Below are 16,047 nucleotides of genomic sequence, written 5' to 3'. Positions count from 1 at the left end.
AAATTAAATCAAGAATCGGCTTCCTATATCGCAACAAAGCATCCTTCACTCATGCTGCCAAAACACACACTCGTAAAACTGACCATCCTACCGATCCTTGACTTCGGTGATGTCATCTATATAATAGCCTCCAACACTCTACTCAACAAACTGGATGCAGTCTATCACAGTGCCATCCGTTTTGTCACCAAAGCCCCATACACTACCCACCATTGCGACCTGTATGATCTCGTTGGTTGGCCTTCGCTTCATACTCGTCGCCAAACCCTCTGGCTACAGGTTATCTGCAAGTCTCTGCTAGGTAAAGCCCCGCCTTATCTCAGCTCTCTGGTCACCATAGCAGCACCCACTCGTAGCATGCGCTCCAGCAGGTATATCTCACTGGTCACCCCCAAAGCCAATTCCTCCTTTGGCCGCCTTTCCTTCCAGTTCTCTGCTGCCAATGACTGGAACGAACTGCAAAAATCTCTGAAGCTGGAGACTCATATCTCCCTCACTAGCTTTAAACACCAGCTGTCAGAGCAGCTCACAGATCACTGCACCTGTACAAAGCCCATCTGTAAACAGCCCATCTATCTACCTACCTCATCCCCATACTGTATTTATTTATTTATTTATCTTCCTCCTTTGCACCCCAGTATCTCTACTTGCACATTCATCTTCTGCACATCTACCATTCCAGTGTTTAATTGCTATATTGTAATTACTTCGCCACCATGGCCTATTTATTGCCTTAACTTACCTCATTTGCACTCACTGTATATAGACTTTTTGTTTTCCTTTGTTCTACTGTATTATTGACTGTATGTTTTGTTTATTCCATGTGTAACTCTGTGTTGTTGTATGTGTCGAATTGCTACGCTTTATCTTGGCCAGGTCGCAGTTGCAAATGAGAACTTGTTCTCAACTAGCCTACCTGGTTAAATAAAGGTGAAATAAAAAAAGAAAATTAAAAATTAACAGAAAGGCTATGGTTTGTTTTTTGTTCTCTTCCAGGGCTTGGGAGGAGGGGAAAGTGCTCATCTTTGATGATTCCTTTGAGCACGAGGTGTGGCAGGACGCCGACAGTTACCGGCTCATCTTCATCGTGGACGTGTGGCACCCCGAGCTCACCCAGTACCAACGGCAGACTCTTTCCTCCATTTAGACTGTCCGACCGACAGACTGACTGACAGGTCCAAGGTATCTGTCAACCCATTCCCTCAAGTATTGACCCCACAGCCAGCCATTTTAGGTCAAATGGGACAATTGGGACACCTGCCTCTGCTTAGTCCAGGGTGCCATTTCGGCTCCATCTTGAAGAGTTACTAAAGGCCCTCTCAGATTGGAAAAAGCCTTACAACGACCCTTGGGAACACTGACTGCTAACTGTGGTACTCGCCAAGTAGGTTTTTAGGCATAAATGTGAATTTTTTTTAAGAACGGTAAGGTGTGGGTTGAATATCACGTAGGTTGTGTTGTAAATTTGTCACAAGTGCATTCTTGTTTTTCATTAGGGAACCAAAGTGCTATATGTCTGAAACATACCTAACATACGGTAACCGCACGAAGCTGTACTATTGCAGTTATTAACTTTACTGTTGGACACTTACTGATACTTAAAAGGGATCGTTTTTCAGGTGTTTGCCCCAATCTTAATTCATTTCTTACCTCAAGAAAATGTATTTGATTACTTTTGAGGTAAGTAAATGATATGGGTTAAAACACGGAAAACTATCAATTTTTAAGATGTTGCTAAGCTAGCTAAACTTCTGCTAGCTGAAAAGTGGGAACCTAAATCTGTTGTTTCTCTAACGTGATTCGTGAATATATGTCCTGTAATTTCCATAGCATTATAAAGTAACCTGCCTTTTACTGTATTTTGGTAGGGAAAAAATTGTAATACAGACACACTGCTTATTAGGTAATTCCATTTCACTTGTAGGATTTTCGCATGTCTCTTTGGATCAATGGATAGGAAATCACAATGCCAAGAATGTTTTTATTGCAGAATTAATATTGCCAAGAACCTTGACTGATACATCTTATTTTTGTACGCTAACAATATACACTATTTTCAACTGCGCCTTGACCTAGGAGCGCACACAAACATTCTACTCAACAGGCTTGTCTTTGTCATTTAAAATCTTACAACGTGTGTATTTACATTCTTAAATGTGTCAAATATGAACATGTGACTGAAGGCATGTATTTGTCAGATACATAAACATTTTATGTTTTATAAAATTACAATTTCCCTGTGTAAAACTTCGGCAGGAGCATGTTGAATGTATGCAAGACACGGCATTCCATATCTTGGTCAAATACTTCCCAATACTTCCGCTGGGCTTAATTTAGTTTGCCTTGTACAATGGAACCAATGGAATAGTCCCTAAAAGGAGAACCCCAGGCTAAATCAAGCATAGGCTATACTTGAAAGTATTGGACCCATGTCTGCTCCATTCCATGAATAGCAGAGCTGATTAGAGGGGCTTTGCCTGACCAATGTTGTTGATTTTCAAAATAAAAATGGCAAAGCATATTCTTCTAGATATGTTATTTAATCATTCTCTATGGACATTGGTAGTCGGCTTCACTGCAGGAATAAAACATATATATCATGTCCAAATCAGACCGGTGGTATTATGCAGCGTTCATGTGGTATTAGAATCTCGGTACTGACAAATTCTTGGCAATCCCAGGGACTCGTCACAACTACGAGTTTGAGGTCCCAAACCGTTCATAATGAGCTTCCAAGTGGGAAATATGTGAAGGAAACTTGGGTAACATAATTTTTCCCCTACTTCAGAGGAGCATGTGAACACATCATAATCCAATGGGATGGTGTCAAAACCTTAGGCTCATTGGATTGCCTTTCAACATGGTCATGGACATTGGTGTCTTGGGGTTATGACGATGACACATTCAAGCTATCTCCTCGATGCTTCAAATGATTCCCTTAGTTACAAGGGTAACAAATCCAGCACCTTCACAAAGCCACATCGTTTGAGATTACACCTTTTATGGTCCTCTGTTATGAATTGCTATCACTCATCTTAGATATGAAGTTAATACTTCTATGGTGTTGAAATCACTGAGCTGTTCCAACTGTTGTAACTGGCCTGCCAAGTAAGTCATGTTTCTTTCAATTCTATTTTGTGTGTTGTAATCAGTTGCATTGAATATATGTAAAGCTTTTTTTCAGTAAATTAAACAATGGTCAAAATGGTGTCAAGTGATCAGAATGTTGTGTAGTTTCATTAAATACATAGGTAGCTTCATTTGTATATTGTAACTCTGATTCCTCTCATTTGAAATTCTACTCCTTTGTGTGATTTTCAATGACAACCTGAACATTCACACACAACTAAAAATGCTTTTTCTATACATTCTTTTAAAGATTACTTAAATACATTGCAGTTCGACGGTCATACTGATAGTGCAGTTGCCCTGATAAATATACAATCTTGAAATATATTGACTTTCATAGAAACAACATCCCCTAAAACAGTAAGATACAGTTTGGCATTTTGTTCTCGAGACTTTTTGACATTAACTCGGTCAGTCGGTCCCTCCTAGTGGTACTGGTAACACTGACATTCGTTTAATCATTCTACTCCTATCAGCATTGATTTGGATGGCTGGTGACGGACAGGTTTGCCAGTGAAAGTAGATGGCACTGCTTTTGAAGGTCCTGAACTGAAACTGCCACTGGCTCAGAGTCAAGAGATGAGAGGTTTCCAGTACAGCAGCTCCATGTGAACAAGGGTTTAGAGTCTCCTTTTCCAGTCCGTTTTGGACTTTCTCAAAGTTCAGATTTAGGTTTTGGAGTCAGTGAGGTTGGAATCCTAATGAGAGGGGTTTGGATCCAGTGTGGACAGACAGGAGAGATCAGTCCAGAGCCAGGAGCGGCTGTGCCGTGTTCTCCCTGTCTGCTTGTCGTAGGGTACCCGGCTCCACGGCTGACTGGGACCTGAGATGATAAACAACAACAACAGTAAGAGATGGTCATTTCCTGTAAGACACAGGTGGGCCTCTATCAGCAGTATAATGGAGAAAGTCCAGCAGGGGCCAGGGTAATAGAGATCAAAGAGAGAACTGTAGACATACTGTATCTGTGGGTATGATGCATTATGATGTGGTTATAATACATTGTAAGACTAAGAATGGATCACCCCCCCATGTCTGAACACAAACTGAAAACCAACCATTTTGGGGGGGAAGTCCAGATTAGGAAAGTAGCACACTGCCAATGGTAAAATGCATGATGTAATACCCCTCGTCCCTAAACACTCCTCCCTGTTCTCTTCTCTACCCTCATTTTCATGCGTCATCATCACAAAGCCTCTGTGTTCTTGTCTCCTTTAGCTACCAGGAAGTACTTATAACATGCTAGGTTATGACTGGTCCATTAAGGATGACCTTAACGACCCAGCTGAGGAGGGCAATCCGATGGGGCTAAGACTAAATCCCTGCTCCGTGCTGTTTAACACCAGTGGGGGAGCTTAGCTCTCCTCTCATCTCCCCTTGTAAGCCCACTGATTAAAATCACCAGCCGGTGGAAATGGAGCCTACCCAGAACTCTCTCTGCTAAGGAAAGGAAGGACATCCAGACAAAGACAAACATGTCCTTCTGTCTCCAGTCCTGTCGCATTGAAAGTACTGAGATATTCCAAAATTAGCCTTGTTTAATATCTATCAGATTTAACATGATGATGATGATATAGTATTTAATAGAATGTTTTCAATTTTGCCTCAAATATATATTTGAATGCGACTCAAAATGAAACGCTTATATGTCAGTGAAAGGTCCCAATTCACATTATCTCAATGTAGAAGTATAGCTTATAAGGCTTAATAAAGCCTCTCCATAATCCTTTATAAAACCTACATAGAGCTTCATGGATCGTGTACACCCCATTTTGCCCTCAGAATATCCCTGAATTCGTTGGGGCATGGACTCTACAAGGTGCCGAAAGCTTCCACAGGACTGCTGGCCCATGTTGACTCCAATGATTCCCACAGTTGTGTCAAGTTGGCTGGATGTCCTTTGGATGGTGGAACATTCTTGATACACACGTGAAACGCAGCAATGTTACAGTTCTTGACAGACTCAAACTGGTGTGCCTGGCACCTACTACCATACCCCGTTCAAAGGCACTTAAATCTTTTGTCTTGCCCATTCGCCCTCTGAATGGCACACATACACAATCCATGTCTCGATAGGCTTAAAAACCCTTCAACTTCTTTGGGATTGGTGTCCCTTCCACGGGAAGGTTGAGCTAACGTAGGCTAATGCAATTAGCATGAGGTTGTAAGTAACAAGAACATTGCCCAGGACATACACATATCTGATTTTGGCAGAAAGCTTAAATTCTTGTTAATTTAACTGCACTGTCCAATTTGCTGAAGCTATTATAGTGAAGGAATACCATGCTATTGTTTGAAGAGTGCACAATTTTGAACATGAAGTTATTAATAAACAAATGAGGCACATTTGGGAAGTCTTGACACAGAAATACAATGATTCATTAAATCAGTCTAAAAAACTTTGCACAAACACTCATCTAGAGGCCAAAAACTAAATTGCACCTGGGCTGGAATAATACATTATGGTCTTTCTCTTGCATTTCAAAGATGGTACAAAAAAAATTCAAAAGAACGATTGGTCGTCTTATCTTTTACCAGATCTATTGTGTTATATTCTCCTCCATTCATTTTATATTTCCAAAGTGTTTCCTTTCAAATGGTACCAGGAATATGCATATCCTTGCTTCAGGGCCTGAGCAACAGGCAATTCGATTTGGGTATATCATTTTAGGAGAGAATTTTTAAAAAGGTGAACCTCTTAAGGATCCGCCCCTGTCTCCTCTCCTTCATCTACACTGATTGAAGTGGATTTAACAAGTGACATCAATAAGGGATCATAGCTTTCACCTGGATTCACCTGGTCGGCATATTTCAAGGAAAGAGCAGGTGTTCCTAATGTTTCTATACTCAGTGTATATGCATCGGTCAACCTATTCTACTTAAGCAATAAGGCCAGAAGGGGTGTGGTATATGGCTAATATACCACGGCTAAGGGCTGTTCTTATGCATGACGCAATGCGGAGTGCCCTATTGCTATTATAAACTGGTTAACAATGTAATTAGAGCAGTAAAAATAAATTATGTCATACCCATGGTATACGGTCTGATATCACAGCTTTCAGCCAATCAGCATTCAGGGCTCGAACCACCCAGTTTATAATGGATTATATAGCAAGGTCTCTACATCTGGAGCAATGCAAATCAAATTGTAGCAAAATTCTACTACTCAGTACAATCAGAGGTGAGTTTATTCTGCCATCTTGTTTCTGGGAGGATGTCCTTCACTGGTCATTAGCAGTCTTACTCTCTCTTACATCTGTCAGGCCCTTCTGCTGCACAGCCTTGTAGGACTACAGGCAACATGGCCTACTTAGTCCACACTGGAGCAAAACAGCGGCAATCAAAGGCTAACAAGCCCTCCTTGATCTAATCATAGAACATTAAGCATTTTCAACCAACCCACAAACAACCCAATCTTCAATAATCTGTTGTATCCATCTGATCGTTGCATCCATGGGCTCATGCCATCACATTGCTCATGACTACTATGATAACAGGATGCACTAATGACAATGATGACCGATAACAGGCAAGCATTTCCAGTATCCCTCATCAACGGTTGTCACTATTGGGCCAAGCTACAGAGCCGGTCGTATGACAGCTTCTCCAAACAAATCAGATTTTAAAAGAAACCCTCAACCATACCCCTAACCATGTGCCTCACCCTAACCATTAAATTAAGAACTAAAAGATCATTTCCGTGCTAATACATTTTCAAAATATAGTCAATTTTGACTTTGCAGCTTGGTCATATAGTGTGAACCCTAATCTATTCAATCAACATGATGAACGGGAGCTGGTTCATGCTCTCTGCACCAACCTCCCATCTACGCCCCGTCCCCTCCAGATGTCATCCCCTGTGTTATCGTGGCAAGCGAATGAGACTGGGGATCCCTGGGATTGGAGCAGACACTAGCTGGGGTCAGGAAGAGGGTCTCGTATGTGCTTTTTTAATTAAATCAATTCCGAGGAGCCCGCTCTCCCGAGACCTGATATTACATGGCTTTCTGTTGATTGCAGATGGGAGAGATTCTGCATGATTTTTAGATGTCTCTCTCTTCTCTCAAAGATGTTCTGTTTTCCCATTGCTTTAGGACAGAGCATCCATCTACAGTACTGTATACTGTATTCATTCATGTTCAGTCTTTAGCCTTTAGCTTGTAAAAGGGCACGATGTCCAATAGCTCTGAACCTAAAATAAACGTTACCCAGAGCCATATACAGTACCTCTATACCTCAGGAGGTTGGTGGCACCGTAATTGGGGAGAACGGGCTCGTGGTAATGGCTGGAGCGGAATCGGTGGGACTGGTATCAAAAACATCAAATATGGTTTCTATGTGTTTTATGCCATTCCATTGGCTCCGTTCCAGTCATTATTATGAGCCGTCCTCCCCTCAACAGCCTCCACTGCTCTATACATAGCTCTCGTGTAACCTTTGTTTCAGAGAGGAGTCTTTTTTTAGCTGGGGGGCGAGAATTAATGGCAAACTGCAGTGGGTCTCTGAGTGAGTGAGCTGTTTAGGAGACAGCAGTCAGCAAATCTCAAGTGTAATGACCACGTGCTGTAACGGGTATTTCTTAGGGCATACACTAGTCAGTGATCAGCCCCATAGTGGTCATTATCTGAAAGTCTTTGGACTGCGTAATTGCCCTGACAGAATTCAAACGAACGGCATGTCTATACTAACGAAGAAGAATGACCGCTCTGGATTGATCGTTTGTGTTCTCTAACTTTGTTTAGCTGTTTGTTAGCTTTCTGCACTACTATACTGTAGCTAGGGTTGCAAAGGAGGGGAATCATCCAAACATTCCATTAAATTCCCACAAATCCCATATATTCCCATGGATATTTTCCCGCTTGAAAATTACTTGAATTTTGCCACCTTTTTTGTAGCTCACCTTTTCAGAAGTTTGTCGGCACATTCCTTGTCTCCGCCACCATAGTTCTCTTTGACGTGGAGGGCGTCGTAGGTGAGTGTGTACTCCGTCTCGTCGTTGTAGTTGGGCCCTAAGAGGGTCCGCGCCCAGATGCCCATGTCATAGGGCGGCAGCGTGCCACCGAACTCGGACGGCAGACAATCGGGTAGAATTAACTGGTGTAAACTGTTGAGATTGTTCCCATGGAGGAAAATCTGTTGGGAAGAATGTTTTCTTTATTTATCCAGGAGTTCTCATTCTATGGGAACCCTGGCCAATACATTTCATAACTATCCACAATTCTTGTTCTCTTCCCCTTTTAACCAGTGTAATCACACACCCCTCCCAAAAATAATTAAACTCTTTGAAGGAAGCTGTATTACAAAATAGCTTTTAGCTTTTCCATTGATCTAACCTGCACTACCCTGAGGAAAGGTTGAAGTACTAAATTATACATCCCCTTTGTGTCACCTTTCATTTTATTCAACTAGCAAAGGCATTTAACGACATCTCTATCTGGCTTCATGTTCTACCTCTACCAGACCATTCAATAGGACTGCAACTGAGGCAGTTATAACGGAATGGATAGAAAAAAAGGGAGGGGTAGGGGTTAGAGAAAGTGACCAAGCAGTGAAAAGGCAATTACCCTTTTCCTTGTCTTGTCCTTGAGGAAAGGCTTGATGATGGTGTACATGGCGTGGATGTACCAGGGCTGGTTTACAAAATGGATCCCACCAAAGCGAGCAGGGAAGCTGTCCTGTAGTGGGAGGGAGGGGAAAATAGGTTGAGATACTCATACTGCTATATATGTTTTACTAATTGTTGTTTCAAACTCTGCTCACTCTCTTTTATTTTAGTTGCAATAGAGAGACTAGAAATTCAATGGCATAAAAAATATATATTAAATGGTAGGCTAACCCAGTTCTTCTTTCTTCTCTATTATCATAGCTAAATGAAATGGCATTCCTTATTTTATTGAAAAGGTTTTTAACAGAACAGTACAGTAGCCTGCAGCAAAATGGACTGAGGGGAGCAGGCCAAGCGCATTGCTTAGAACGGAAGAAGGGACAACCAGCCTGTTTGGCTAGCAACTTCAGAATATCAGAACTAAACAACTGGCTTTTGCCCAGACTATACTGTATGCTGGAAGGATGAAATAAAACACATTTACTCATTAAAATAACATTTAATGAAATCATGTTGTTCATCTTTTTTTTATATGTTGGTAACCATTTTATAAAAGTAATAGCCCCCGAAACTGAATATTATTATGAATACACAGTCCTAAAGGCTGCTCCTTCACACAATAATCCCCAGGTTCTCATGCCTTGTTGCTTAAATAGATTGATAGTTGATTATGAGGATTTTCCTTGCTGTTTGAAACTGTGCTAGCTATCTACAGTGTGCAGTACTGCAACAGCGCATTGTTTGGATATGTCCCTTTCACCCTTGCAATTGACACCTTTAATGATTGCAGTGTAAGACCAACAATGTAGTCCCCATGACAAAACCATGCACAGTTGAAGTTTACATACACCTTAGTCAACTACATTTAAACTCCGTTTTTCACAATTCCTGACATTTAACCCTAGTAAAGATTCCCTGCCTTAGGTCAGTTAGGATCACCACTTTATTTTAAGAATGTGAAATGTCAGGATAATAGAAGAGAGAATTATTTATTTCAGCTTTTATTTCTTTCATCACATTCCCAGTGGGTCAGAAGTTTACATACACTCAATTAGTATTTGGTAGCATTGCCTTTAAATTGTTTAACTTGGGTCAAACGTTTTGGGTAGCCTTCCACAAGCTTCCCACAATAAGTTGGGTGAATTTTGGCCCATTCCTTCTGACAGAGCTGGTGTAACTGAGTCAGGTTTGTAGGCCTCCTTGCTCGCACACGCCTTTTCAGTTCTGCCCACAAATTTTCTATGGGATTGATGTCAGGGCTTTGTGATGGCCACTCCAATACATTGACTTTGTTGTCCTTAAGCCATTTTGACTCAACTTTGGAAGTATGCTTGGTGTCATTGTCCATTTGGAAGACCCATTTGTGGCCAAGCTTTAACTTCCTGACTGATGTCTTGAGATGTTGCTTCAATATATCCACATCATTATCCTTCCTCATGATGCCATCTACTTTGTGAAGTGCACCAGTCCCTCCTGCAGCAAAGCACCCCCACAACATGATGCTGCCACCCACGTGCTTCACGGTTGGGATGAGGTTCTTCGGCTTGCAAGCCTCCCCCATTTTTCTCCAAACATACCGATGGTAATTATGGCCAAATACTTCTATTTTTGTTTCATCAGACCAGAGGACATTTCTCCAAAAAGTACGATCTTTGTCCTCATGTGCAGTGGTGGTTTTGGAGCAGTGGCTTCTTCCTTGCTGAGCGGCCTTTCAGGTTCTGTCGATATAGGACTCGTTTTACTGTGGATATAGATACTTTTGTACCCGTTTCCTCCAGCATCTTCACAAGGTCCTTTGCTGTTGTTCTGGGATTGATTTGCACTTTTCACACCATCATCTCTAGGAGACAGAACGCGTCTCCTTCCTGAGCGGTATGACGGCTGCGTGGTCCCATGGTGTTTATACTTGCGTACTATTGTTGGAAATTGCTCCCAAGAATGAACCAGACTTGTGGAGGTCTGCAATTTTTGGCTGATTTATTTTGATTTTCCCAAGATGTCAAGCAAAGAGGCACTGAGTTTGAAGGTAGGCCTTGAAATACATCCACAGGTACACCTCCAATTGACTCAAATGATGTCAAATAGAAGCTTCTGATAGGCTAAAGCCATGGCATCATTTTCTGGAATTTTCCAAGCTGTTTAATGGCACAGTCAACTTAGTATATGTAAACTTCTGACCCACTGGAATTGTGATACAGTGAATTATAAGTGAAATAATTTGTCTGTAAACAATTGTTGGAAAAATGACTTGTGTCATGCACACAGTAGATGTCCTAACCAACTTGCCAAAACTATAGTTTGTCAAAAAGAAATGCGTGGAGTGGTTGAAAAACAAGTTTTAATGACTCCAACTTAAGTGTATGTAAACTTCCGACTTCAACTGTAAATACAAGGCTGCTGGGTCATTCAATCATGCACCTCATAGGATTTCATTTTATGAAAGCGTTTTTTTAAATAAATAGAGTTTGATGTAAAGCGGAATACTGCTACCGGATTGGTTGTACGTCTCAGACGTATCATGGCCATTGCTAAATAATTCCCTCATAAGCCATAAGCATTTGGTGTTTTCACAACACTTTTGGGCTAACCATCTATTTGTAGTTAACTTCAAATGAATATATTCCCTGATATATCCACTGTCTGCTTGTTGATCTGCCCATATAATGTGTCCACATCATTCACTGTCTGATTATCATAGCATTTCAACATCAGGGCATACACTAACCGCTGTGCTTCACCTTGTTACTTAGCAACAGGACATCCCATCGGTATGTAGACCTAAAGTGAGGATCATCATCATATTGTATAGAAATCTTTAGTTACTGGTAGTCATATAGTGTAGTCTACATATAGACTACACTGCAAGGCAGGATACGCTGTCTATCTGTCTCTGATCTTAGAACTGATAAAGAAGAACCCTGAAATGATGCAATAAAAAAGTTGCCTGTAGAGTCGGCCATATAGGGTGCGATGGCTCCACATAATGCATGGGTCAAAACATCTAGTGGAATAGACTTGGGTTGAATAATCGAACCAGAGCATAGAGACATATGGCTGTAAGATTAGACTAAAACCATACAATCCATCTTCATTTCAACATTCAGTACAGTACAGTAACAACAATTGTTACACCAAATAGGTACAGTGAACTGTGCAAATTAGGGCCTTGTTGAAAGGCCCATCAACAGGTTTTTCACCTTGTCAGCCCTGGTATTTGAATCAGTAACCTTTGATTTACTGGCCCAACGATCTAACCGCTAAGCTACCTGCCACCCTATACGATCAGGACACAACCCACTGGGCACAGACGTCAATTCAACGTCTATTCCACGTGGTTGAATGTCATTTCATTGAAATGATGTGGGAAAAAACCTTGGTTCTACCAGTGTGCGCCCAGTGGGAATGTGCTGATGATACTCATCACTTTCCACCTTTTCTCTCTACAGCTAACCAATCAGCACAATTTACCTCAAGTAAATGTCTACATAATAGCTGTACAGTACAATCCAACTGTACTATACAACCGTGACTACTGTATATTCAACTTCATGCTTATTACCTAGCTACAACATCTATCTGCTTTGGGTCGATTCAACCCAGTCAGTGCTGGGTCATGTTCATTAGGACACACCGTAGTAACATGAATATAAGTGTTTCTTATTGGACAAGATCAGATTCTGTAGTACCTCCCTGTTTCACTCTGTTTTGTTCCGTTTCATGCCTACTGAACACAACCCTGGTTAGGCCTACCTGCAGGCCTTCGATGGCCTGTTTGAGGATGTTGGGCGTGAGCTTGGAAGCCTGCTTGAAGGAGAAGTTACTCCAGTCGATAATCAAGATGAAGCCGTTGATCTGGAGTTCTGGGTTCTCTATGAGAACCTCTAGGGAGAGGAGGATGGCTCGGAGGATGTCTGTGAAAGAGTTCCTTCACAGAGAGAGAAAGAAACATCTGATTGGGATAAAATCCAGAACAATGCAGCCCTGTGCTGTATCCAGACTAGTACCATAATTCAATGATGTTTGTTCCGGGTCTGTTCTAATGTGTCTGATTATTGACATTGTCCAGACAAGGGCTGGAGTAAAGTTTCTGGGCAAGTGAGTTTTGCTATTTTGTTCCAAATTAAATGTTCCAAAGTATTCTATCAAATCAGTATCAATCAGTAGCTAGAGCACAATTGCTTATTTGATTAATGAAACGATTAGATCATAGAAGCCATTTCAGTGAGACATCACTGAAGCCATTTCATTGTGAGACATCACTGAAGCCATTTCATTGTGAGACATCACTGAAGCCATTTCATTGTGAGACATCACTGAAGCCATTACAGTGAGACATCACTGAAGCCATTTTATTGAGACAAATGTGCTTACTAAAATATCTGTACACTCACCTGCCTTGATCCCAGTTGGAGGCGAACAGGATGAGTATCTTCCGGCCGTGCTGATCCGGTGTTTCTAAGACTCCTGGGAAGCCATCCATCAGCGCCCGCTTGATTCCCGGGTCGTCCACCTTGAAGCTCTGGAACATGTCCAGGTTCTGCTGGCGGAATTGAAAGTACTGGGCCAGGAGCCGGAAGGTCTCTGCCTGGTTAAACTTGCGCGCCCGCAGAAACCTCAGGATGAAGTCGTCGTCCGTGCGCAGGAAGCCGATGTCGGGCCGCGTCACGATCATGTCGCGCACCTGCTGGATGTCTGCGTGGAGGCTGTCGGGGTTCTCGTTGAGCTCCAGCCGAGCTTTCTCCGTGGTCTCGGAGCTCAGGCCGGCTTGCAAGTGAGTCATTTTTTTGGGTCAAGTTCACACTCTCTATATATGTGTTTTGGATAACTACTATTGTTTACACCTGCTTAGGAAACAGTCTTGATTGCTGTACAGCACATTGCTGTTAGTGGCGTCTAGCCGGCACACGTGTCTCTCCAGTACAACACCTGATCTGTGTCTGAGGTAGTGTCTAGCCTAGAAAGACAGAGGTTTAGCATAACACAAATGCACAAATCCCAGGGTTCCGTTTGAAAATTAATCGCATGCATCCTTTCTCCTCTCTTCCTTAGAGTAGGCCTATAGGCTCAGCACGGATACTAAACAAAACACAATAATTTCAACCATTTTACTGAGTTACAGTTCATATAAAGAAATCAGTCATTTGAAATAAATTAATTAGACCCTAATCTATGGATTTCATATGACTTGGCATGGGCGCAGCCATGGTTAGGCCTGCCCACCCACTGGCGAGCCAGGCCCAGCCAATCAGAATTCGTTTTTCCCCACAAAAGGGCTTTATTACAGACAGAAATATTCCTCAGTTTCATCAGCCTGTTGTGGAGGTCCTGGGCTGGCGTGGTTACACGTTCTCTGTGGTTGTGAGGCCGGTTGAACACACTGCCAAATTCTCTAAAACAACGTTGGAGGCTTATGGTAGAGAAACTAACATTACAATTATCTGGAAACAGCTCTGTTGAGCAGTCCTGCAGTCAGCATGCCAATTGCATGCTCCCTCAAGGCTTGAGACATCTGTGGCATTGTGTTGTGTGACAAAACTGCACATTTTAGAGTGGCCTTACACAGGTGCACCCCAGCACAAGGTGCACCTGTGTAATTATAATGCTGTTTAATCTGCTTCTTGAAATGCCACACCTGTCAGGTGGATGGATTATCTTGGCAAATGAGAAATGCTCACTAACAGGGATGTAAACAAATTTGTGCATAACATTTGAGAGAAATAAGCGTTTTGTGCATATGGAACATTTCTGGGATATTTTATTTCAGCTCATTAAGCATGGGACCAACACTTTACATGTTGAGTTTATATTTTTGTTCAGTATAGATAGGAGAATGTAGTGTTTCCACCTCATATCTATTCAGTGCTTGACTTGGACTGAAGTAGGTTCTGGTACTCATTTTGGGTGCCTGCACTGGTTATATTAAGGTGCAGAAGCTCCACAAGACTTTTGAGTTAATATTCTATAATGCAGGAGCTCATGTAGTAGAAATGTTGAGGTGTGGGTACTCAGCTCCGTTGAGCTCCTGCCCAAACCAAGCACGGTATCTATTACAGATCAAATCATGTCAGATCACTAGATATTCCAATGAAAGGGAGGAAGGAAAAAAAAACTTTATTTATTTATTTTTTAATATTCCAACAGTGCCCGGTTTTGGGACATGCATAAGGGCTGACCATTTCAATGACATACACAGACACTGGCGGGTATTGCTGACTTCATGGAGAAACCCATGAGCTATATTTTGTTGTGCATGGTCATCAGATCAGAGTTCAATTATAACAGGCACGCATTTGCATTCATTAAAATGAAGCGTGCCAAAATGTAGGCAAATCATATATGCATTTTATATGATAAACTCAAATATAATTAACAAAAGAGTTTGAATGTTATGTAATAACACTAATAATAATTTATTATTAGGCTATTATCATAAACCGTATTGTATTATTTTTGTACATGTTACTAATAAGGATCACTAGCAAGACTGACGTATAGCTAGCTGGTACACAAGCAGGTTATCGATGACTGATGCTCACCAATTAATGGGGCAAAACGCTGCGACAAATATTATGCCAGTGCTCAATAATACAATACCTATCCATCCATCTGCCGTTCAGGGATTAATTGCATCACATGACGTTCTGCACCCACCACAATGTGAATCGGGACGACCTGCCATGTACCCGTAAAAACATGCCACATATTGATAACTCATTTTTTTTCTATACACATTTTATAAATCCACATTAAGATAAATGAAATACTTACATGAACACCACGCCCTGTAAAACCAGCAAGGTGTCCGATGACGCGCAGGACCGCACAGCAGACGTATCATTTCATTGATTTAAAGACTGGCCGTTGGGGTTTCAAGAAAGACAAAATAACCAGTTGGTAAGGAAACGTTGGCCTAAATAATGAAAAAAAGAATAATTATTTTTGAAAGAATATCCGGTAAAATGTTCTTTGAAATCCTATAAGGGACTGCTTTGTCCAAATGTTGGCTATCCTCCGGTGAAGGCTGCCTAAAATGATGCTGTGACCCATAAACGAGACAGATTGGCGACCATGCGCGGCTGTAGCTGCTTCGATGAGGGTTGTACGCGCTCTGCCTGGAGGCGGACGCAAACTGAGAACATATTGATAGAGACCCACAGAGGAGGCGAATCACCCCGCGGTGCTCAATGCCGTGTGCCGCAAAGTATCACACCATTCTCACGACATAAACCATAGGCTATTCTCATCCCAATGGTATTTTCAAACCTCCAATAAAAAATGTACGCAGTCTCCATCAATTCCGTTTGCCGCAACTG

General features: G+C 41.8%; 2 protein-coding genes across 15 annotated transcripts in view; one reads left to right on the top strand and one right to left on the bottom strand.

The window, feature by feature from the left end:
* The window catches only part of LOC106579584 (aspartyl/asparaginyl beta-hydroxylase), a 59,264-nt gene extending 56,046 nt beyond the window's left edge, over positions 1 to 3,218 (top strand). For all 13 annotated transcript variants that reach the window (XM_045702728.1, XM_045702725.1, XM_014159631.2 and 10 more), the window contains one exon: positions 997 to 3,218. In XM_045702728.1, the coding sequence (XP_045558684.1) occupies positions 997 to 1,147 (151 nt within the window). In that variant the 3' untranslated portion in view covers positions 1,148 to 3,218. The remainder of the gene's footprint in view (positions 1 to 996) is intronic.
* LOC106579585 (clavesin-1) lies at positions 1,968 to 16,045 on the bottom strand. Of its 2 annotated transcripts, XM_014159634.1 has the most exons (7): positions 15,503 to 16,045; positions 15,329 to 15,406; positions 13,126 to 13,688; positions 12,485 to 12,659; positions 8,694 to 8,804; positions 8,030 to 8,262; positions 1,968 to 3,952 (listed from the first exon to the last, which is right to left on the bottom strand). In XM_014159634.1, the coding sequence occupies exons 3-7, from the start codon at positions 13,512 to 13,514 to the stop codon at positions 3,871 to 3,873; spliced, it is 990 nt and encodes a 329-aa protein (XP_014015109.1). In that variant the 5' UTR covers positions 13,515 to 13,688; positions 15,329 to 15,406; positions 15,503 to 16,045; the 3' UTR covers positions 1,968 to 3,870. The 2 variants fall into 2 exon arrangements, with proteins under 2 accessions (XP_014015109.1, XP_014015110.1); XM_014159635.1 differs by lacking the exon at positions 15,329 to 15,406.
* Positions 16,046 to 16,047: the final 2 nt, after the last annotated feature.

The sequence above is a fragment of the Salmo salar genome, chromosome ssa19, assembly GCF_905237065.1.
Source record: "Salmo salar chromosome ssa19, Ssal_v3.1, whole genome shotgun sequence".
Lineage (NCBI taxonomy): Eukaryota > Metazoa > Chordata > Actinopteri > Salmoniformes > Salmonidae > Salmo > Salmo salar.
This window is presented reverse-complemented; position numbering and strand designations above follow the sequence as displayed.